The 25,090-nt window shown below is 41.9% G+C and overlaps 1 protein-coding gene across 3 annotated transcripts; it reads left to right on the top strand.

The window, feature by feature from the left end:
• The first annotated feature begins 7,316 nt into the window (after positions 1-7,316).
• PRPF18 (pre-mRNA processing factor 18) lies at positions 7,317-23,846 on the top strand. 3 transcript variants are annotated; one of them, XM_054630910.2, is made up of 11 exons: positions 7,317-7,433; positions 9,104-9,181; positions 9,312-9,338; positions 12,084-12,188; positions 13,436-13,549; positions 15,348-15,494; positions 17,152-17,220; positions 17,925-18,065; positions 18,499-18,570; positions 20,713-20,868; positions 23,221-23,846. In XM_054630910.2, the coding sequence occupies exons 1-11, from the start codon at positions 7,368-7,370 to the stop codon at positions 23,299-23,301; spliced, it is 1,056 nt and encodes a 351-aa protein (XP_054486885.1). In that variant the 5' UTR covers positions 7,317-7,367; the 3' UTR covers positions 23,302-23,846. The 3 variants fall into 3 exon arrangements, with proteins under 3 accessions (XP_054486885.1, XP_054486886.1, XP_077035338.1); XM_077179223.1 differs by lacking the exon at positions 7,317-7,433 and adding an exon at positions 8,253-9,031; XM_054630911.2 differs by lacking the exon at positions 9,312-9,338.
• The last annotated feature ends 1,244 nt before the right edge of the window (positions 23,847-25,090 follow it).

Below are 25,090 nucleotides of genomic sequence, written 5' to 3'. Positions count from 1 at the left end.
AAGCATTTAACACCATTAGACAGCTCCTTGAGGCTGCAGGGTGAAGCCCAGGCAGCAGCCATGCTCCTCTAAGTCCTGACTGAGCCTGATGGGGGGATGCTGTGCCATGCTCCCCAGCCCAGCCTCTCTCTGTTTCCAGCTTGCCACAGGGACTTGCTCTCCATGTCTGGATTCTGCCTTGATCCTCTTCCATTTCTCCTGCCACACATTAGTAAATGCACTTGCAGTAAAATCAATGGGAGTTTGAAAACTAAAAGTAATGTGTGCTTTGGTATGCTACTAATCCACTTATTTGGATCCTCTTACTGCTCCTCTGGGCTGCCCTGATCCTCTCTATCAGCCCACCCAGCTGCTCTGATCTGCTCTCTAAACTTGTGCCGTGGCTATATTAGCATCCCTGTCAACTCACAGGGCTGCTGCCTCAACGCCATCAATCCCCTCTCCCAATGAGAGTTTCTCTACTAATAATCCCTGTAGCTCAGAATACTGATGCAAACTAAAATACATTCGTGAAAAGTTGCTGCATCTCCTTCTAAGATGTTCTATTTTCCTAAATGTTTTCCAACAGTACTTACATTTCAGGCTGGTGAAATAGCTTCAGACACATTCGTAACCACCTGCCCTGCTTTTCAGTTCTAAAAAAAAAAATATTTCATTGCAAGGTACAATGGAGTTCAAAATCTACTCACACATGTACTTTTTAAAGAGAGATTATGTGAATTTTAAATCTCTGTCAGGCTGCAGACTGACAACATCTGAAAAAGGTGCTTTTATTCAGCAGTAAGATACATACAGCAGCATTTTCATTAATGTGACCCCCCCTGGATTTACCTTCAGAGATGTGTAGATACTGAAGACTCCATCACCCATTCAATCCCTGACCTCTCTGCTGAGGCAGCCAGTGCACCTGCATGGGCATTTTCTCTGAGATGGACACATCCTGCAGGGATCACACTGACAACACAGAACTATGATCATTTAGTAATAACTTTGAGAGATTTCTTGCCTGTGTTGAATAGAAGCTAATGAACTCAGAAGTACAATACTTTATGCTCAACCATTTATCTTCTATATGCATTAAAGTGGAAGAAAAATAGATGTTTTTATGTGCTTTTATACCATCCAACAAGATCTATTTGGTGTTTGAATGGTGTCTGTTAATACAGCTAAAATGTCTCAACACCAAGGGATGTTAAGTGTAGATATTCCTTTGGGGAAGGTTGAATGGATCTAAAATGCAGTGCATGCAGTTTGACAACATAGCCTGTATTTGCAGGGCTTAGTCCTGTAACTGCACCTTTCCTGGAAAGACTTTGTTGTTTGGGTATGTGTAGTGCAAACTGATGCTGGGAGTAAGGATGTTCAGTGCTTCACATCATTTGCCCTGCACTGCTGGAGTGCTAGAAAGAACAGCTACAAAAATACCAACAACAGCAAAAAGCCAAAACCAAAGCAACAAAAAAAAGGCAGCATGACCATTTTCCTCCAAGATGTTTTGGATTCTTTAACAGCCACAAATGGCCACTGCTGTCTAAAAAGCACAGTCTCCCTAGTGACATCTTGGGACCAATTCCTTAGGGACTCCGATGACACAGTGCCATTAGCTGAGCCACGAATACTGTTCCTGAAACAACAGAATTTTCATCAGATATCTCACATATCAGTCAGTTTGGCAATAATTAGCTGTTCTTAAATGCAAAGCATTTTAGAAGCAACAATGAGTTTTTTACACCACCTCAGTTTTACAGATAAAGCTGCTGGGATAGGAAAGACTCACGTATCCTATAGACAACCTAAACAATGCTCATAAATATTGCCTTGTCAAAATCAGAGAATAATTAACAGTCAAACATTATTTCAAGTGTGTTTCTAAAAGCCACACTAGCCTTACTAAGCAGTAACATCCATACGGATGTCACTACTTTCCTATTTTAACAGTGCATTCCAGAGGTGTGTCCTGGTAGACAGCAGTTGCAGGGGTTGACTTACCATGAGAACAAATCAAGTGATACTTTAAAAAGCAAAACAAAGCAAACTGAAATGTCACCTTCATGATACACAGATGCCCTACACTTTGGAAGAGTTATATTAGAAATGTGGGAACCTTTTTTCTGCCATTTCCTCCCCAGTGAGCTTTCCTTGTCTTTTTAGTGTGATTTGGACACCTGTGGTGGAGCGCTACCTCCAATTTCTTCCTCAGCCTTCTCTCTAGGTGAGTGTTTTTCTGAGTGTGATCTCCTGGAGATTGTGTGCTGTTTGGAAAAGTGAAAGCCCAGAGTGGCTTAAATTGACTAAATGGATGGGATGGGCCCATCCCCAGTGTCAGGGCTGTAGGGAAGTGCAGTTTGCAATCCTTAGCAGCAATACTAACACCTCTGATAGAACACCTGGAGGTGCCTGTAGATATGACAAACTGGAGGTACCTGTAACAAAGTAGATGTGGGGGCAAAGAATGGGGAATTGGGTGAGTTAATCCCTCCCAAAAAGTTAAGGACTGCTTTAATAAAAAAATAAAACTCAGACTGGGTATAGAGCTGCCTTTGCCAGAAGCGGACATACTTAGTCATGGTATAAGGCAATTTTATCCAATGTCTTTTTTGGTATAGTGTTTTGAAGATGAATAAAAGGAACCATGTACTTATCTAAAAAGGGTTTCCAAGAATCATCTGTGCCCTTGTTACTTGAAATGAGTTCTGCAATCTTGGTCAGCTGCAAGGCATCAGTTCTGCCTCCTGTGTGCAAGTGAAAGCATATGCTGGCTGAACTGGGGGTTTCCCCTGTTCTAATATCAAATAGATAAGTGAAACTGGATGCCCATAAAGATATGACCTGAAAACAACTAAATGTAAACTGAATACAACCACTGAGAGCAGTCAAAATTACTCTGATCCGTTTTACCACTTTGGCAAATAGATGACATCTGGGTTATTTGAGTGAAACTGGGTTATTTGAGCTGCCTTCAATAATCTGTCTGCAGGTTGACAGTTGGCTTGCAGCAGATAAAGCTGAGCAATCACTTAACCAGCTAGAAATTGGAATGAAACACCTCATGTATGTTTTAAGCTTCTATTTCTATTGCTTACAAGGCTCTTACAAATGTTCCAAGATTTTGAATAACTTCTAGATTTCCCTTTCCCGTCTTGATTTCATATTTAATGTTTTGAAGGAAATGACTTCAAAGTATCTTTGTGGTTAACCCTGTGGGCTGTTCCAGAGGTCTGCAGAAACCTGGATATGGGGAAAACGTGGGTAACACTATTGCTTCCAGACCCAAGCTCAGTTGCTGGGAGCTCTCAAGACTCTGCAAATGATTTTGTGAGAGCTTAAAGGCCTGACTACAGCCCTGACAGCAAATACCATATTTATTAATCACATGAGAGACAGAAATACACAGCCATAGCGGTACCAAATCAGCAGGACTGCCCTGAAAAGCAAAACAGGAGCAGTAGAAAACAAATAGTCAAGCTTTGGATTTATAGCAATGATCTAATTGACTCTAATGAGTAGAGTAATGCCATGTATGATAAACTGATAATTTGAAATACAGCTGGAAAAGCACACATTTCACTATGTTAAAAATATCTTATACAGTGATGTCATCTAAGGGATCATTGCATGGATGAGGGACTGGCACAGGGAAGCAATTGTCTGCTTTCACAACACAGTTAAACAGTTTCCACACTCTCAGAATGGTGGTGACTTGGAGAAATCCTTTTGCAGTGTGCAGGAACAGTTTCCACTCCATGATCCAAGGATGATATCTCACACTGTGAGCTTTCATGAGCACCATGAGTTTGTCCAGCTAGTGGAGCTCCATCTACCCACCCTAGGGCCAAGGAGCACGTGTGAATGGAGACAGTCAGAGCATGAGAGATCCACAATGAAGCAAGCAGGGACCATAGCAAATTGCCAGCACAGATATTGCCTCAGGAAGATGTTCTAAGGAACAGAGGAGCTTTCAACTGTGCCCAGTCAAGACCTGGCCCAGCCATCTCACCAATCCATGTCCCTCAGAAAATGCTGCCCTGACCTCAAGGCAAAGAGGAGTCAAACAGATTTGCCATCCTGGAGATCAGACAGGAAGCAAGAGTGGATCTCTTCATGAGGTGTCAGTGAAAGAAAAAAGATATCACCTCTTCTTATGGATTAGAAGGTTTTGTAATCCCTTCAAAAAGACAAATCTCCAATGGATAGATGGCACCAAAGATTTTCTTTTCTCTCTTTCCTTTTTTGGGGGAGATATTGGTGAATGTTCTCAAAAAACCAGAAGCAATATAACTACATATTTGCATATGAGTTACATACAGTAACTCTTCTGGGAGATGTAGTACTCTGGAGATTGCCACTTCTGGTCCATAGGACAAGACAAAGTCTTGATCACAGAGGGGATTTACATTACAGGATGCTTTGATTTGGAGGCAAGAGAGCACAGAACCAGAAGTACTGGAAAAAGAGCAATTGTGGAAAGTTAAATCATCAATAGTGAACTTTTAGGTCACTTTTAGAGGTACAGCATTACTTTCCAACCTTGCCAAAGTTGTTTCACCAACATAAACTAGTCAGCTGCTTCTTTGTCCCTTTTAACCCTCCCTAACACCTTTTTTTAAAAAAAAAACCAAACAAACCAGGGGATCTTTGGTCTAAGAGTCACCTGGCAGTAACTGCATCTTTCTCACAAATACTGTCTGTGAGTTGGTTTCCCTCCTTCCTTTTGGACTGTCTCTAATTGAGATATAATGTCTATCATGGTTTAATCCCCAATGGTGCACAGGTTCTCACTCTTCCCCAGCCACAGAGGGATGTGGGAGAGAATTGGAAGTGAGAAAGTGAGAAGACTTCTGGATTGAAAGACAGTTCAATGGGACAGGAAAGGAAATAACAACAACAACAACAACAACAACAACAACAATAATAATAATAACAACAACATAATACACAAAACAAATTATGCACAATGCAATTGCTCACCATCTACTAAGTAATGCCCAGCCAGTTCCTGAGCAGCAGCCCCCAACCAACTTTCCCCCCCTGTTATATACTGAGTGTGATGCCAACAGTATGGAATATCCTTCTGGTCAGTTGGGGTCAGCTGTCCTGGCTGCCTTGTGTCCCCCAGTCTCATTGCTGGCAGGGTATGAGAAGCTGAAAAGTCCTTGACTCAGTATAAACTCTGGTTAGCAAAAACTAAAGCATCAGTGTGTTATCAGTTATTCTCATACCTGATCCAAACCACAGAACTGCACTAAGTACTAGAAAGAAAATTACCTGTATCCCTGCCAAAACCAGGCCAGTGTGAGACTGGAGCAGGAAATGAAGAAGGTCTATAATTGTGTGTATTCTAGAATAAATGAGGGGGCAGCTGGCACTCTGACACAAGCATCTGGATTCCTTTACCATAAAGTCCACTACAGGGAATTCCTCCAGCCTCCTGACTTGTGCCCTTACCCAAATGTGGGCACATTCCCCCAGGACTCATACAGAGACATTCTTGGATGCTATCACCATCAGATGTGATGTAATTTCCTTTTAGAGAGCTCTGAGAAGCGTAGGAGGGCTCTTCCTGCTTCCTCATTGCAAAGCAATTGCATTCAAGCCTGAGGTACAGCAGTGCACGACTTCTAAATCCAGAACCCTCCAGCCTGGGGTTAAACAAACCCTGTAAACCCCTGTGCCATTTTCTACAAGGAAGAGTCATGACACACAGCTCAGGTTATTTAAAGTGGGTGAAAAGCCAGTTGTGGTTACAACTCTCCAAAACAGGATCTTACAAAGGGGAAAGACGAGGAAGAAATCTGTGAGGACCTAAAGGTGAAAAAAAAACACCTGAGAGGAGTTCTTACTCATTCTTCAAAGCTTTTCTGGTTTTCTGGACCCTTTGGACTTTGCAAGCCACAAGGTGGAAATAGCTGGAGAAAATCAGGTAAATAAGGAAAACAAGAGATTTCTTGATGTTACTACCTGTGTCACAAATGCTGAGAGGCTGATGACAAAAGCATTTAGCTCTGGGATCTGCACTCTAAGGAACTCAGTAACTACCAGCTGTCCTCAAGGCCTGAAGGAAGCAGATTCCAGATATCACAGGTATCCCACATGGCATTTACACCCTGTGTGGTTGGCCAGTAACCAGCCTCATTGAATCATTTAGGTTGGAAAAGACTTCTAAAAGCATCAAATCCAATCATTAACCCTGCCAAGTCCACCAATAACCACATCCCCACGTCCCACATCTACATATTTTTAAACACCTCCCAGGACTGTGACTCCACCAATTCCCTGAGCAGCCTGTCCATGTGCTTGGCAACACTTTTGGAGAAGAAATTTTTCCTGAGGCCATGATTTATCTGGTATTAGCTGTCATCTGCAGCCAAGGCCCATTGCATGAGGCACTGCACAAACACAGTCAGAGAGACTTTTCCCCAAAGATTTTTCAAGCTAAACAGAGAAGACAGCTGAATAAATTGCACTCAGACTCTCTTTAAAGAACCTGTCAAGCACCCTTTTGTAAAATCAGCTGTACTAAAACAGGGAAAGACCCCAGTAAAAATCATATTCCACCTCTTTTGCTACATTCCTTGATACAAAGCAGCTATATTTTGGCTCTGTCTCATAATTACTGTCATTATACCGTTGTCAGAACCCAGAAAATTTCTCTGGCTGCGCTGGAGTGCCGGAGCCCCTGCCCGGGGGGGGCTCAGAGACTTTGGCACAGAGCCCAAAACCCCTGTGCCTTTGATTTAGCCCTTGGAAAAAACAATTATCAACCTTTTTATGAAGAATTACAAGTCAAAAGAATTTAAGTAGAATAATAGTTAGTTTGTCACGAGGCGAAAAATAGATTTTTGGAGTTTTTAGAATGGGGGTTCAGGAGGCAAGATGGAGGACTCTGGGCGTGTCCAGCCTTTTTCCCCTCTTCTTCTTGGCCTCCATCTTCTGCTGTGATGGTGGCACTTTTAGATTAGTTTAGAATAGAAGCTCCCTGTCTAACATAGGTGATAGGTATTGGGAAGTTATGGTAAATAATGTACACATAGTTTTTAGTATAAAAAGACAACACCGCCCCAAGGACGGGCAGTGTGCCTCATACCGCCTGTGTATCACTTTAAATGATCTGCTTCCAACAACAGTGTGATATTACATAAATACTGAACAAACCTTTCCTAATATCCAGTCTAAACGTCTCCTGGCACAATTCAGGCCGTCTCCTGCCATCTCCTGCCATCTCCTCTCGTCTGTCATTGTCACTCGGGAGAAGGGCCAGACGCGCCGCCATCCCGCCGCTCCTCCCGGCCACCAGGGGGCGCCAGGCGGCGGCGCGGCCTCCCCGGAAGTGACGCTGTTGTTTTCCTGCGCTGCTTCCCGAGGCCGCCATGGACATCCTGAAGCGGGAGATCAGCAGGAAGCGCCAGCAGCTGGAGGAGAAGGAGCTCCTGGGGGTGAGGGCGGCCGGCGTGGACAGCAGGAGCCGCCCGGGGTGTGGGCCCCGGGAGGGGGGCCGGGGTGAGGCGGGAGCGGCCCGGGATGGGCCGTAGAAGGGGCACGGAGCGGCCCAGGCCGGGTTTCCCAAAGCCGGGATGAGCCAGGATGGGATCGGGCAGGAGCCAGGAGGGGTTTAGGGGCAGGGGTCCAGCCTGGCTTTAGCCTCCCTGTGTTCCATGGGCTTTTGGAGCTGGTTTAGTTTATTTCGGGCACCGGGAGATGAGAAAAGTCAGTGCGAACTTTGGTGAACAGTGTGGTTTCTTTCCTCCCCACAGCCGCGTTCTTTCCATACCCGGGCAGGGTCTGACAGTGTGTGTGTGCGTGCCTAAAAACCCCATACCCGGGCAGGGTGTGAGCCTAAAAACCCCATATCCAGTCAGGGTGTGACAGTGTGTGTGTGCCTAAAAACCCCATACCCGGGCAGGGTGTATGCCTGAAACCCCATACCCGGGCACGGTGTGAGTGGTGTGTGTGTGCCTAAAAACCCCATACTGGGGCAGGGTCTGACAGTGTGTGTGCCTAAAAACCCCATGCCCCGGCAGGGTCTGTGCCTAAAAACCCCATACCCAGGCAAGGTGTGAGCTCTGTGTGTGTGCCTAAAAATCCCATACCGGGGCAGGGTCTGACAGTGTGTGTGTGCCTAAAAACACCATACCCAGGCAGGGTGTGAGTGGTGTGTGTGTGCGTGCCTAAAAACCCCATACTCAGGCAAGGTGTGAGCTCTGTGTGTGTGCCTAAAAACCCCATATCCCTGCAGAGAGTGAGCTTTTTGTGTTTGTCTAAAAACCCCATATCTGGGCAGGGTATGAGTGGAGTGTGTCAGCCACACATTGTCACACCCTACCCATACCTGGGTAGGGTGTGACAATGTGTGGACCCCTAAAAACCCCATATCCAGGCAGGGTCTGACAGTGTGTGTGTGCCTAAAAACCCCATATCCAGGCAGGGTGTGAGTGGTGTGTGTGCCTAAAAACCCCATATCCAGGCAGGGTCTGAGCAGGGTGTGTACCTAAAATCCCCACAGTACAGCAGAGCCCCTTTCAGGGGTGTCTAATTTTGAGTTTTGGCACCAGATGCTGAAGTAGGGAGCTGTGGTCAGAGGCTGTTTTAAGTTAGGCAAAGCATGAAGGAAGAAGTTGTAGTTTGTACTAATCGAGGAAAATGCTTTGGGGTGACCACATTTTCTAGCTGTTCTGTGTCTGGAATGTCTTTTCAGGCACATTTCTACAAAGCTCCTCCAGGCAAGCTTATAAAATACTGTGTGTAAAGGTGATCTCTCCCATCTCCTTGATTTAATGGCAAGTGATGTGTTTAGTATGATTTATCTAAACAGCCTGGGCCTGGTTGTGCATGTCTGAGGTGAGGCTTTACAGCAGAGACCACCTTGGCCTTACATGACAAAAAACTTGGGTTTTCTAAAGTGCTGGCAAGCGCATTGTACTTTGAATTCTGCTTCTACATATATCCTGCAAAGTAACTCTATATGTTGCTGATTTCAGAGGTGCTTCCAGCTAGGCATCTCTGGGAAAGGATGTAGCTGAATTCACCAAGCCAAGTAAGAAAGTTTGAGCCATTTTTGCTCAACCATGCAAAACTGTGAACTGGTAACAACTCTCCTCTCTTTTAGAGCAATAAGAAGTATTTCAAACGCAGTGAGTTAGCTAAAAAGGAAGAGGAGGCCTATTTCCAGAGATGTGGCTACAAGGTATGGAAATTGTTCTTCCAGGACTTGGTGTGTTTATTTTGAAGTCTGCATTTTTTTTTTTTACCAACAATATCAATGTTGTTAATGATAATTGTTGTTCTTTGTTCAATCTGTTAATGTTATACATTAGCCTGTAAATGAGAAGCCACCTGGAGAGGTATGACTTTCCAAAACCATTTTCAATGCAGGAAAAGATATGCATGACATACAGCTACTTAAGTTTGTGTTCTGGTTTGCCTTTTGTTTCTTTTTTTGTTTGTTTGTTTTTATTTGTGGAAAGCATGAAGTGGCTCGGGATCAAAGCTTGTCTTCCTTTCTTATGAAATTGTGCTGTTAGGCATGAACACTGGATCTGATATAGCCACCTTCCTCCCCTTACTGAGAAAAATGGATACATTTGGATAATTTTATCCCATCTTCATTGTCAAAATGTCCAAAAGAAATCAGTATAGTGTGGGTGTGCATCAAAAAAGATTTGCCAACTCTCCTAAATTTGTATTTGGGTTTTGGCCATTAACCACCCAGCACTGACGCTGTGCAACAACAGCATTTATGTTCTTGCTGGCAAAATATTAGAAACAATTGGTAACCTCGGGTGCATTTTGCAACAAATGGGTGATCTGGAAGGCTTTATCTGCCTTGTAATGGTGTCAGGGCAAGAGTTTCCTGAAATGGAAAGAATGTTGTTGTCTTTTCCAAGTGTGTGTGCCTGCCTGCCTGCCTGATGGGGTGTCTGGGAGGGGGATGCATTCCCTGGGGAAGACAGTTTCATAATCTTGTTTGCTGTTAGAGGGCACAAATAGGAGCTTTGTTTTCCAGTGACCTTTACCCAGTTAGTGACTTATTCTGAAACCTTGATCTGTTTGTGCACATTTGAACATCAGTGCCAAAACGATTCTGGGAACGCGCAGCGTAAAGTCATGGGAAAGCTCTGGGAATCCAGCTGCTCTTCCAAGGGCACATGGCTGCCTGCTGCCTTCTGAGCATTACCTTGAATTCTTCAGAACCTCATGTGGTTCAAGTGGGGTTACCTGTGCTGCTGCAGCACCACTTTGGGTGTGAAATGCTACCCTGACAATGGTTTTAAAATAAGTTACTTTGTTGAATTTAGCATCTTTTTAGAGCCTCCCAGATTTTTGCATTGGTTCTTTACTCTGTTAATGAGACATGGAACACAGACTTATTTCCTTTTCAATGCAGGTGCTTTTTTTACTTTGCTTAGACTTAATAAATTGGAATAATTTCACTTGCTTGAAGAAAGCACTGAAACAAAATAACAGTGGTAAAGATACTGCTTATAACTTGGAGTCCAGCTGACAGAATGGATCAAATCTTTTCTTCCAGTGCTGCTATCTCTTTATGTTTTCAAGAGTGTTTGTAAGTTAAAATTTGTATGTATCCTTCTGCTCTGGGACTATATTAAAAAAAAAAAAAAATTACACCTTCTTCCATATTTTCTGTCCCCTGTCAATTCCTCCTTCCCTGCATTGATGGAAATTTTATTTTCCCCCTCCTTTTATGTGTTAAACATCGATTTGTCTTTCCCTTGTTCATTCCAAACATCTGTACTTGTAGGATTGATTTTTTTCTCTGTTTGCTAATACAGCATTGAATGTAGATTTGTACATCTGAAATTGCTGAATCTTGTAGCTGAAGCCCCAGGGGTGGATCCATCCCCACAGAGTCACACTGACACCTGAGCAAGGCTGGCACTGTCCCCTGAAAGAATAAAAAGCCTATTAAAAATAAAAAAAAAAATAATTTCTGTCCAGTACCTTCCTCATATTGATCAGCCCAAATACAGAAATACAGGCTGCCCATGCACAGGGAATGCTGCAGGCTGCTCTAGCACTCTTTGGATTGTTTCCCTTTTAGCAAGTACAGAAAGGAAATAAATTAGGAATAAACAAGATATGAGTGAGCACTGAAGAGGTTTCCTGATTATAGGAATATTACCACCAGCCATCTGCTCCTGCTGTCAGAAGTGTTGAATTTGAGCTTATACAGGGAGCTGTAGGTACATGGCTGCTCCCTCAAAGTTACTTTGATCAAAGAGTTGTTTTGCATTATTAAAATACTGAATAATGAAGAAGGGATGCTCTCTTTGATTCAGGGACCTTCTTTTAGACTAAGAGGAATCCTGTTCCTATGAGGAGTTGTGTCTTTTTTGTCTTGTTTTGGTTTTTTTTTTTTTACCTGTAAGAAACTGGCAAGGTTGTTAGAGAGGTGCATTACCTAAAACAAGGTTGGAGAGGTTCATTACCTCTCAAAACCCAACAGAAACTCTGGATCACTGCTAACTGTGCTCAGCTTGCTGAAACTGCAGATAATAAACACTATAACTGACCCTGGGAGAGGCAGCTCCACTCTCACCCTGCTCTGGGGTTCTCCTTCCTGTCCTTCTGTCCGTGCACGTGCTGGGAGCTGCATGAGGAAGTGAGGCAGGCTGGGAGCAGTACCAGTATTTGTGTTTGTCAGAGTATTTTCTGTTTGAATAATTTCCCCTTCTGGTTCATCACACATTGATGCAAATGGTCTTGCATGGGTAGGAAGGATGGAACAGGGGCAGGAATCAACAGGCAGAGGGTGGATTTGTTATTTTTGGCACCAGTGCTGGCATCTGCCTGCTGAAGTGACAGCCAAACTTGAGCAATTGTCCTTTCTGTTTGCTGGAGAGAGTGCTTCCTGCAACCTGCAGAAGTGTTAGTTCTTGATACCATCAAGAGCTTTTATTGTTTTGTGAGATGCAATTATGGAACATGAAGCCATTAAACTATGAAACTAAAGGTTAATTTAGTCATACTAAAGTCTGTGTTCCAGAGTTCTGTACCTTGCCATCATTTCCCATCCGTATGTGGGTTTGTTTCCATTGCACATCAGTAACTTTGTCTGTTAAATGTAGGTACAGCAGCAGGAAGAGGAGGAGAAACCACTGGCTACATCAAATCCAGTGCTGGAACTCGAACTGGCAGAGGAAAAGTTACCAATGACTCTTTCCAGACAGGAGGTAAAGTCAAAATCCATCAAGTGACTCCTTGAGTTTACAGCAAATGCACCTGAAGTTTCTTGTTAGGGCTGTTTGATCCAGTGAACTGTACTTTTTATGGCAGTTTTATTTAATAATAAGCTTCCATTTTTGCAGTTAGCAATTAATGATTATCTTTGCTTATCAGGGCTCTGCTGTCCAATTGAATGCATAGGGAGGTGCAGATGTGTAGAGCCTCTCTGTTACAGGGATTTACACAGATATTTTATAACATTTTACAGCTCTTTCAGAGACATACCCTAAATATCAGCATTATTCTTGGATAGCACTGAAGATGGCATGCTGACTTTTTCCAATATTTATTTTTCCCTGAGCTTCTTTTCTTTGTAACTTGTTGGTCTGGGCACAAATTTAGAAATCAAGTTTTGGAAGTTCACCTTAGCCTCTAGAAGAAACAGTCCTAAAGGCAGGGCAGCTGGGGTGTTCTTTGCCTTTTCTAAGAGTAAAAATGCCTATGTGGATTTAAGTTCACAAACAGATCCACACCCCAAAGCAGAAGCAGGAAGTTCAGAAGTACGGAATACACTCTAATCTTGGAAATACTGAAATTCACAGCTGAGGTCATCCAAGCATGCCACACCTCCCCTTAATTTGTCAGGATATTCAGGTTTTTATAGGACTTGTAATGGGGGCTGTTGGTTTTATGTTTGGTTTGAGGTTTGAATGAAGTTGAGGGAGGCTTTTCCCCTTTTGTTATATCTACTTTTAAAGTAACTATCCCATTAGATTTTGGGACTTCATATTTCCCAAATGCTTAATGATGGGGGTTTTCAGCAGATCATCTCATAGCTGTGCTGGGACAACCTGCAGCCCAGTTCATGTTTTTATTGCCAAGACAAATAGGTGAGTGAGATTATTGTCAAGTTCCTTTGTGATTCTGAAAATGGTTTTTAAGCTCTGCCAGAGGGATGATTTTTGTGTATTTGTTTAAACAAGTCAGAGCAGGAAGAAGTTTGGCTGTATCAGACAGCCTGGGATTTTATGCAGAATTTGGATCAGTAATATTTGGAATGACCTTTCACTGAAATACCGTGGGAATTTTATATTTAGATTGTAAAGTGTCTGGAACATTTTTTGACTGCTTAAAATATTGCCATTTCCTCTCCAGTCTAGCTCAGCTTGTTATTCTAAGCAAAGTAAATAAATCTGTCATTCTGGATTTTATTTTGCTTCCTTTATGCATCAGGGAGTGCTTTGATTCTTTTCAGGTTATCAGGAGGTTACGAGAGAGGGGTGAGCCCATCAGGCTCTTTGGAGAAACAGATTATGATGCATTTCAACGTCTGAGGAAGATAGAAATTCTTGCACCTGAAGTGAACAAGGTAAGCCTGGCTCTTAGTTATTTATTTGTGGTGGGGTAATGAATAAGTAACTTTAGAAAAGTTACTGAAAATCATTTTCAGTAGCTGTTAATTTTCAAGAGGAGGGGGTAATAAACATCGAAGAGAATACATGCTCTTCTCTCTTTTTTTTTCTTTTTTTTTTTTTTTTTCCCTGAGAAACTATGTTAAATATCAAATTTTTGTGCACAATTCCAATTAAGTTACAGAGTTCAGCCCTAGAAACCTACCAGGCCCTTGTCACTTGGAAAAGGGGTTTTCAGGTGGCACTAATACCCCAGCTTGTTCTGCCCCTGCTTTTTAAAGAGCAGAGAACTCATTTACTGTTAAATAATCCTGTGTTTGTGATTATGTGCACCCTGAGAAGGCACAGGTAAGTAAGAGCAGGACTGCGTACTGTCTCTCTGGAATAGAAATGATTTTTCAAATCCTTTGATTCCAGAGCTATAACTTGTTATGGAAGTATCATTTTTCCCCTTTCCCTTTAAAGTAGCCATCAACTCAAAAACTGACTTGAAGATCTAATTAATTTATTCATTTTGCCTTAAGGAATGATCAGTTAAGTGAGGAGATACAATTGAGGTTTGTTTTGCATTCACTGTTAACCAAGTTTACAGCCTTACTGACAGAGTGGCAATTTGCATTTTCTTCCCTATTTTGTGGCAAACTGAATTGTTTTAAGTGTCTTTCTTGGGGCTGCCCATAAAAGGGAAGCCTTTTCCTCTCCAAGTCTTTAAAATATAGATAAACAGATCTAGAAAGAAAAGCTCTGCTAATGAAAGCTTCCCCTCCAGTGACATGGATCACAGGAGCAGGATTAGGAAATAGAGAGCCCATAAACAGTGTTGTGCTGGGTTTTTGTTGCATGTTTCAGTCACTCCTGTTGCTGTCTAGGGGGATTCTGGACATTGCTTATTCAGTCAGCCTTGTGGTTCAGACATTTTTAGAGTAACTAAATGATTAATAGAAATGCTCCAGACAGCTAAATATGATGATGGAAGAGGGGAAGTAACTGTGCATATCCATTCCCTGTGGAGTAGCTGGATTTATCTGAGGGTAAGAAATGTCATACTCCTTTATAGAGCTGTATATTTTATGTCTCAAGATGAGAAGGCAAATCCTTCAACTGTGGTTAAGGTGGGTTTTGTTCTATTTGAAAGGTTCTATTTGAAAGAACCTTTTAACTTTATATATGGTTTTAAACTGATTGTGGATTTTTTAGTCACCTCTTCTAAAGTTGAGGGTTTTAAGCAGTGAATCTATGTAAAACATTCTACTATGTTTAAGTAATTTGCAATAAAAGGAAACAACATTATTGTTTTATGTCTGGCACTGAAGGAGTGAGACTTATTTACAACTTTTTTTCAGGGCAGATTTGAAGACTTGTAGAGCTGATGATGGTTGTGGTCTGGTTTTCATTTGTTTTGGGGTGGTTCAGTGCATTGCTTGGAGAAAATGACTTGAAGAAAGTCCTAGAGGTTGATTCCATCCTCCAGGCTTTTTTTTTTTTTTTTGTGAAAATACTGTAAAAAGTATTTTTCATAGGTATGAGCACTTGAGAAGTTCATGCACCTGCTTTTTGTTAAGTGTTGAAGCAGAAACTGTTGTTGGAGTTCAGTTAAATTCAAACAACACTAAACCCTTATGTGTGTTTTTACAGAATTTGCACCTTAAACAGAAGTTAGATGCTCACATTGACAGTGCTGAACTGCTTTTATTTACTTGAGGGTTTTTTTATAAACCAGTCTCTTTTTTTTTTTTTTTTTTTCCTGTTTCCTAGGGCTTGAGAAATGACCTGAAGGCTGCTTTGGATAAGATTGATCAGCAATATCTGAATGAAATTGTGGGTGGCCAAGAAGCAGGAGATGATGACTCCCAGAATGACCTGAAAGTCCATGAGGAGAATACTACTATTGAAGAGCTAGAGGTATGGGATAGGTCACAATTAATGGATGTTAGATGTAGTATGTTGCTGTGAGAAAGCTTCAGGATTGTTTAGACAAAATTGTCTTCTTTTCAACAGCTGACTTGGGCATTTTGAAGTATTCTTGAGGAGAAAATTTAGGTTTCCAAGCTTGGAGTTGCACTGCAGGTGCCTACAAGAGACAAATGAAAACTCAAGTGGTCTTTGTTTAGAACACTTCATCCCAAAGGGGACAGGTGTTGCCTGCAAAGACAGTGATACAGTAAAGATTAATTCTCCAGGATTTCAGAAGTAGAGAGTTTAATTCCAGTACATTACCTAGGCATAAATGCCAAAGCCTTTCCAATAAATATTTGAAAGGGTAATAAGGTCAGTATCAATTAATTTTCCCTATACAAGGAAAAAGGACTCTGAAAAATACACACACAGAAAGAATATTTGATATAAAAACATCTAGGACAAAAAAAAGAGCATCAGAAGGAGGTAGACCACAGGAAATATAAGTGCAGACATAATGTGTCCCAAAAACTTGAGTGCAAGTGGCTGCTCTGTTCTGAAAGAATCCTGTAGTGTTTGTGTGAGTGAGGCCAGGAAATGCATTCTGCACCTGGTGTTTCAGGATAATGTTTTGAAAAGGACATTAACTTGAGCTGAAGACTTTTACCCCTAATCTTCAAAACTCTTTGAGGAGTTAATCTTCATAACATCCTTCCAAAAGTGTGTTTAAGAAATAATATGGTTTATAACTGAAAGCTGAAGTGAACACATTATTATTAAGAAATAGTCTGGGTTTTTTGTTATGGTGCCAGAGGTTCTGGTTTAAAATAACTGCAGTACCAGAGTGGATAGCAGCAGTTGTATTGCACCTGAATTTTATTGATCTGTTAGCTCTTAAAATAACCCCTTTTTGTGGTAGTAGGGCAGGCTTGGTTTGAGCTATGCAAGCATTCTTTTTCTAAAAAGTTTGAAAACACTGCGTCTTAATTTTATGTTTCTACAGCTGTATTGCCTTGAGCATGAAGGCTTACATTGAATTTGACTTCAAATCTAGGAGATTTTTAAAAATAAAACTCACTTTGGAAACATGAGGGCAATGGAATTGGTAATAAATCCAACTATACCTACTGGAAAATATTTATAAAACTTACTTTTAGTATTTACAGTTTTGAGGTTTTGGCAGGATGGTGGAGAATTGGAGCATACAGCTGGGCTTTTTTAGTGGTTTGTTGCTAGGTTTTGGGGTTTTTTAAAAAAATTTGTTCCCTCAGATTCACAGTTGCAATTAAATTATAAAAAGCCCCAGTACATCAGAGAATTGAAATAGCATAACAAAATAATTAGGTTAATTGATGGCTTTGGGGATCTCAAAAAATGCAGTGCACCCACAGTTCCTCTTAATACAGTGCTGTCAGCTGCTAATTATGCCAATAATTTAGTAGTAATGACTGAAGAATTACTGTTGCATTGACTTTGCAGAAATAATCCTATTGCCATTATGATGTAAATGTTTTTAATAGATTAACAAATTTCAGTAGCATTTGTAGCTGTTCCATGACCAGTGTTTGGGACTTTTTGTGGGATTTATTGCAGTTGGTGGTGCAGTGAACCAGACTAGACTAGACAAAGTAGAAATAATGGCCCTTTTTTCCCCTTGTTCCAGGCTTTGGGAGAATCCTTAGGACGGGGTGATGATCACTATGATATGGACATCATAACCAAGTTCTTGAAGGTAACAAACTCTAATTATTCTGTACTTGTGTCATATTGTTTCTTCCATGCAGTTACATTTCAAGGATAGAAGGATGGGTTTCAGCTGCTTGAGAGGAAAATCTCACAGGTTATGTGTAAGATGTGGGTTTTTTGAAATGCTTGGCACTCCACAGCCTATGTTAGTCACAACAGTGACTTGTGCCAAATCTGGGAAAGAGCTCTTGGGAGAGCAGCAATTCTTCAAAATCTGCTTCTGCTTTTCCAGACAAAATAAACACGGTTTTGATTTTCGTGTGATATTTGAGGCAGTTGTCTGTAGCTGCCTCTGTGTGGCATCAAAACCTTTGGAGGAGTTTCCTTGGAACAGTGCAAGCTGAATTGGAATGTCACCTAATACTGGTAGTGAAATTAGGGAGTTTTAAAGGAAGTCCACAGGTTCAAGTGGATGGCAGGAAATTGTTTCCTGGCAAGAACCCTGTGTTGCCTCTCAGCTGGTTCAGCCAGTGCCTGTGTAACTGTTGTGGTAATCAAAGTCACAGCAAGAGCTGAAGCTTTAATTTGTGTGTGCACATTTAAGATAAGAGAGTTGTTCCTATCCCTCTGAAAAAGGTTTTACCTTCTTAACTCGGATTTCTCCAAAAAAGCCTCACTTTGCCTTGCTGGCTTAGCCCTGCGTTCTGTCAGTAGATGGCACCATGACACAGATGTGCTTGCTCCCTGCAGTTCCTCCTGGGAGTCTGGGCCAAGGAGCTGAATGCCAGGGAGGATTACGTGAAACGGGGCGTGCAGGGGAAGCTGAACAGCGCCACCCAGAAACAGACCGAGTCCTACCTGCGGCCGCTCTTCAGGAAGCTCCGCAAAAGGGTAAATCACCTCGGAATGCCTCTGCTTTGATTGCCAAGTACCCAGCATCAGGGCCCTTGCCAGGAGAGGGGATAAGCGAATTGGTGACAGTTTCTGTATCTGCAGCTCCTGACACCCAGTTCTGATCTTATCTCAGTCAGTGAAATCTGCCCACTCACTGCTTTTCCAGCTGTTTAAAGCAGCACCTGCTCCCTGGGTTGCAAACATGACAGAAAATTGGGGTTGCATTTTGCACTTTGCCATCAGCTACCAGGTGTAACCACTTAACCTCTCCTCTTCAGATCCTGCATCTGAATAATGAACATGTTTTCCTTTGTGAAACTCCTCAAGCAAGGGTAGTTGCTAAACTTTGCATAAATGCTGAGTAAGATGATTTTCCTGAGCTTCTGTTCTGAAGTAAATGTCTTTTCTTTCTTTCCCCTCTCTCCTGTAGACACTTCCTGCAGACATCAAAGAATCAATAACAGATATTATTAAATTTATGTTGCAAAGAGAATACGTGAAGGTATGTTTGTTTCTACTTTTCTGTCATGTTCACGCTGTCTGGTTTTAAAAGATTGAGTTTATTGCTTCAGCATTCCCATATTTTTTTTTTAATTTTGAAGATGCATAGCTGGAAATACAACATCTATCCCAACAAAATGAAAAATGGCTGTGAAACGTTAGGCTCTAAGTAGTGTTTGATCCACAGCCTGACAGAAGAGCTTTTGAGATTCATGAAACTGCACAGCTTTGTAAACATGAAGAAAATTTTTCTCAGAGATGGGTATATTAAGCTGCAGAGGCATTCCTCAAGGGGAAAGCTGATTTTCTAAGGTTAAATGAAGGGATTTAATAGTAATAGGGCGTTGATGATTAATTAATTAGGAAATAATTGAGGCAAACGGAGTTATTGAATATGAGGCACTGTCCCTTTCTTTGTCTAAACTCACATTAAGTGGCCTGGTAAGGTTGAGGTGAGTTAATGAGAAGATTTTTGGAAGAAGTCTGCTCACTGCAGGAGGCAGAAGTACTTTGGGACACAAGATCAAAGGCAGTATTAGGTTTTATTTGTAACTGCCTTCAGAAGTGACACTGAAATACCAATAGCATTTGCTGAAGCAGCTTGTATATGCAGAGGAAACTGAGCTGTCTTTTGCCTTTAAATTTCTAGTATTTCTTACTATTCTTGTGAGGATTTGACATAATTTGTCAAGTAAGCAAGCAAACCTTCTTTTGATGCTGAAAAAAACTTGGTATGGCCTGAGGCAAATTTAATCCGAATCATTTGGAAGCAGAACTGAACATGTGGGATGTATGATAGTGAGATCTTATTTTGAAGCATTCTTTTTTCTCTTGGTTGTCATCATTATGTGGAAATTCCTTTCCAATACCATCTCAAACTAATGAGCATGCAGGAATGTGGTGTATCTCTGGGTTAATCAGCAGTGCTTCTCTCTCCTGGAGGTGCTTGCCTTTAAGTAAACTTCACAGAGATTTTGGATGACTTGAGTACACATTTGGATGTTTTATTATTTTGTTTTTTACATTAGGCTAATGCTTTTACAGATACTCACATCCTTTTCAATTTTACTTCCTAAGAGACTTGCCTCTTTTTGCCTACTCTTGTCTTGTGTCTCTTTTTGCCTGCTGCTTGCTTTGTGCACCCTAGTGAATACTGTCAGCCACAAATTCTTGCTGCTTTGTTAGTTGAAAAGCTTGGAAGGTTTTAATTTTGAAACCAATGTGTTGACAGCAGGCAAATGCCAGAATACAAGTTGTCCACTCAGCCTTAATTAACCCTGTTGTGACAGTCCTGCAAGGGTCTTTAATTGCATGTTCACACACTGTTTCATCACAAAAGTATATTTAAGTCAGCAAGTAGGTATTTGACTAAGACTGTTCAGATTCTGCCTCAGGTAGCTCTGTCCTCTCCTCAGATTTGCTTTTGGTCTGTCTGGCACCCCTGCCTTGTTCATTATTCACCTCCCAGTTTGTTCAGTGCTAGCTGGAAAGAATCTGCACCCACTGGTCATGATTGCTGCTTCTTATTGTCCAGCTTCTGAATAGGAGGTGATAAATGAACTCTTTATCAGTGAATTTTGTAGCTGCTCTCTAATAGAGAAGGAATGTCCTGTTCCACGTCCTTCAGGTTTTTTCTGCAATTGTATCTCACTTGCTGGTTCTCAGTTGTTATGTTGGATTTTTTTAAGCTCTATACTTCTCTTCCTTTCTGCCTTTCTTTCTATTAATTTTCCCTTTGAGTTTTATCCCTGTTTTTCCCCAGGAATGTTGTCTGTTACAGCTTTAAAACAGGATCTGTGCTCTTGATGGGAATTTCCTGATCGATTTACTGCTGCTACTGCTCTGGCCTTAAGCATGGTTACAAATGCAACCTTATTTAACCAGAGATGGTTGAGTTGAAAATAATCCCAGTAAACCCTAGTTTTGGTCAAGATAACCAGAGTGCCTTATCCAGTTCTGTTTTTTCATGAGGGACAGTGCACAGTCCTTGCTCCCCTCGGAGTTCCCCGTGGGAAGCTGCGTTGTGCACTTGGTGAATGCCATGCAGTGGCACCAGATCAGGGACACTGGAATGGGGCTTTCACTGCAGCTGGCAGTGCACAAGTGCTTGGTGTGGTGCTGAGTGGTGCCCTTCCCTCTCCAGGCCAACGATGCCTACCTGCAGATGGCCATTGGGAACGCCCCCTGGCCCATCGGCGTCACCATGGTCGGCATCCACGCGCGCACGGGCCGCGAGAAGATTTTCTCCAAGCACGTGGCCCACGTGCTCAACGATGAAACTCAGAGGAAATACATCCAGGTAATGGCAGCTTTGGGAATCCAACAGCTCTGCTTGTCTGGGGGGGTCTGTGAGAAACAGCAGTGTCATGGTAACATCAGGTGATGTGGTCAAAGGATCCCAGAAATGGGCAGGTTTAGTTTGTGTCAAGCAGAACATCCAATGGACAGTAGCTCATCCTGGACCTGGAGGCCCTTCAGTGCTGGGCCAGGAACAGTCTGATGGGTTTTCTGAACTGCTGTGATCCTGCATGAGCACCAAAGCAGCTGTGAGGACAGGCTTGATTCTCCTGAGGCCTCTCACTGCTTAACTTGTGCTTTAAACATGCACAGAATTTAATACTTTAAAATTCAGTCCTACTGACTACTTCTGCAACTAATGTATAATATACTAATAAATATACTATATTAGAAATATACTATAATAAATAATATACTATATACTAATATATACTATATACTTATGTGTAATAAATGCATTCATTAATAAGTTCAGGAATCTGGGCTCAAAATTCCAGGTTTAGCTCCTTCTGGGCATCTTCATACTCATGTGGGTTTCTGGTTGTGGAAATGATAGCAGTGCTGTTTTTCTACTCTGCCCTTTCCACACAGTGGGTGGACAGGGCTGGGGAAACAAGCCTTCTCTCTTGGTATTGTTAAATGTTTTTGGCTGTTGCCAGTTGCATTTTTATTGAGATAAAAAAACCTTCTGGGTTAAATCTGAAGCCTCCAGAACAGCATCATGGAGCTGGTAGGGGAGGTTTATAAATGTCTTCCTTCTTCAGCAGCAGGACTCCTGTTGCTTTTCAGCTCCTGCAGATGTCTGCAAGGAAATTGCTTGCAAAATACAACTTCCCCTTCTGCTCTGAGTCTTTCTGTATTTGGGCTGTTGATAGAACCTTTGGTTTCTCTTCAACTCTAGTTTTTAATAGCATAACCTGAAAAAATATCATTGTGAAGTCACAGGGGCCTCCAGACACTTACAGAGACAACAAATTAAATTTGACCAATTATTTTGTAAGGTGAAAATTGGCATGTGGATTATGCATCTTCAGAGTCAGGTTCCAATTATGCTTGGAAGTATTTAATGGATGAAATTAAACTAAATAATGTTGTTGTGGTCTGTGTTAATCCCCATGTCATAAGGGTGAATAATTCATAGAATGACAGAATGATTTGGATTGAAAGAGGCTTTAAGAGACTGTCAAGTTCCAACTCCCCTGGCAGGGGAACCTTCCAGAGCAGGCTGCTCAATAATTGGCTTTCTCTGTCCATTTGCCACTCCTGGAGCTGAAGGATCTCTACTCTGGAGTGTTGCTTGGTCTCTTTTAACATAACATGACCTTGTGGAAGATGTGTGTGAATTCCCCAGTTTGTCCCTTCTCTGCTTTTGGGGCTTCCTCTTTTGGCCAAGGAAATCCTTGAGTTCATCTTCCCACTGGAAATTTCATACCTCTGCTTCTAGATTACTCAACTCAGTGCAGCACCAAGACAGAGTTGGTTTTAAACATTTATGTTCTTCATGCTGGTTTTAGATATTTGGGTCTTGTTTGACAAGTTTGGTTCAACCTGGAGCACAGGGAATTTGTTACCCGTGCTCCCAGCAGCTGCATCAAGCAAACTTGTTCCAGATTGCAGCGCTCTGGAGTGAGAACATCCCAAACAAGGAGTCACTGTGGTGCTGGGACAGACTGTCCATGCTTGCCTGCATGAGAAGGGCCAGAGCATCATCCTGTGAATCATTTTTTCATCATGGAGCTGCCTTCCATGGGGAGAGTCTCATGACAGGGCCATGACTCTGCCATGGTGGAGTGCAGTGTCACTGCTGAATTGCACTTCCACCACAGCATTGCCTTTCTTCTTTGTTAGACTTTTCTGTGAGACTTGAAAGAAAATAATCACAGGGTTCCTGTCAGGGTTTTGGCAATTGATGCCTTGAAAGAACTGAAAAGTCCACATTCTGCCTTTCTCCTTGATTGCTTCAGTTTGCCTCTGTGATGTCCTGTGTTTGGTTCTTGCCTTAGCTCTGCAGCTTGTTTTGAAATTGCTTTTTGCTCTTTAGAATTAATTTTAATATTCAGCTTTCTTGTAAATATCTTTAATTATGATATCATTTATTCCCTTGGTGATAAAGAGGCATTAAAGAATTGCTGAGACTCTTCACTGTGAATCTTACCAGGTGGGATTGAAGCCTTTTTGATTCTGCCACAAACTCCTCTAATATTGAAGAGAACCTCAAACTTTAAACAGAATAACTACCAAAATAAAAATCCCAGCCTTTTTAATTCTTCTTGTTAAGAATACTGTAGACTATTAAATTTGTTCAACAGCTGCAGCCTTATGACAGAATTGTCTTTGTTTTGTTGCTTCCTAGGGGCTGAAGAGGCTCATGACCATTTGCCAGAAGCACTTCCCAACAGATCCATCCAAGTGTGTGGAGTACAATGCTCTGTGAGGCTCTGCTGGGACTCACATTTTGGCCTCCAGCACCCAGAGGATGCAAGAGGCAAACTTTGAGCCTGAACACCAACAAGAACTTGGGGTGGGCTTTGCAAAAAAAGCAGAAAGGAGGATTTTTTTTTTTTTTTACAGCTTCCTTTTCCCAAGCCCCATTTATTTAGGTTTATTTTGGAATCTGTGCCTTTTGCTGAACACATCCAATGTACAGCAGAGGGATGGGTTTTGAAGAGTGTAAGACCAAGACAATGACCAAGGGACAATGCACATGACAACTGCTTTTATTTCAGTTTGTTATTCAGGGAACTGTGCAAATTGAACTGTTTCCCATATTTCAGAGCTTTAGATGAGTCTCAGCCCTGCAAGGAGCATATGTGGAGCTTTTTTTGGCTGATTTTGCATTGGAGACTGATGTGGGGAGATGATTAGAGGGAAGCAGTTGAATCTGAATCTTGGTTATTTCTGTAAATATAAAGACTTTATTGGTTAATCTTTCATGTGGTATTTATCAGGAATAAAAAAAAAAGGTTTATGTATTTCTCAGCCTCAGTGCAAAGAGTTTTTGATCTTGAATGCATCTGATTTGGCTTTTTTTTTTTTTTTTTGGTAATGACATTTTTAATATGAACCTTCTGGGCTTGGGGGGAAGTAATCTTATGGCTTCTTGAGGCTTTCAAATTCCATTTTTATACATCTGGAGAAAATTTTCAATCTGCTGGGCATTGCAGAGAAAATAATCAGGACCTCCCATGACCATGAACAGTATTTCTAGCAGCCACAAATCTTTTACCATTGTGTATCCTGACTGGGGATGGGGAGGAAACTCATGGGAACGATGATGTCTAATTCTGCATAAACAGTGAAACATTGAAACTTTGTTAGTTTTGAGCAGAAGAAATGTGTCCCTGTTCCATTGAATGGGTTTGTCTGGGTCCTCACCTCAGCTGGCAGCTTGGAGCAGGAGCTGGAGCCCTGTTCTCAAGACCTGTGTCCCTTGGGTGTTCCCAGTGTCCTGTGGCACAGAGAGGGGTACTGGGGGATGTCAGCTGGAAGAGTATCTTGGACAAATTCAGGTTCTTCTGGAGACTCTCTTAGATTCTCAAGTGCTTCTCTGGACACAGGAGATTTTCAGTCTGGAGTGTTTGACCCCAGAGAAAATGTCAAGAGTTTGGAAGTAATAAAATGAGGCTGATGAGACCTGGCTGTCTCTTGGGGGAAGGGCCTTTGGGGAGGAGATGGGGATTTGTGGGGAGCAGCTGGGCAGGTGTCAGGAGCATGGGAGGGTTTCATTGACAGTGATTTCTGGTGATTTTCTTTGCAGTGCTCTGTCCAGATACTCTTTGGGGGCGTTATTGCAGCAGAAACATTTGTAACACTGCAACTTTATCCCTCTCCTCACCCCGACGGTTTCCTGAACTGTTTCTAAATCTTTATCTCGACCTTAGTTTTGAACTCTGTAAATAATTGAGGGACAATATTGTCCCTTGTTCAGAAGAGCTGTAATTTCCCTGGAAACTGCAGCAAGTGAGTGGCCAGGAGATGGTTTAAGGAGCGTTGTATCATCTGCTTTAGTGGGAAGCAGATTCCTTAGGGGATCTGTAATAGTGCTAGATGGATTTTTCCTTCCTGCCTTGGAGCTAATTATTGAGGAGAATTTTAATGGTACCCTGAGTGCTGGTTTGAGTGGGGATGTGCCTCCTGTAGGGATGTGAATTTGAGGTTGGAATGTCTTAGTCTGATCAGGTTTTAAGGAATGCAGTTGAAGCAATGTTGCTCCTTGCTGACAA

This window comes from Agelaius phoeniceus, chromosome 5 (assembly GCF_051311805.1).
Source record: "Agelaius phoeniceus isolate bAgePho1 chromosome 5, bAgePho1.hap1, whole genome shotgun sequence".
NCBI classification, from domain to species: Eukaryota; Metazoa; Chordata; class Aves; order Passeriformes; family Icteridae; genus Agelaius; species Agelaius phoeniceus.
The sequence above is the reverse complement of the archived record's forward strand: the minus strand, read 5'-3'. Positions and strand labels throughout refer to the sequence as shown.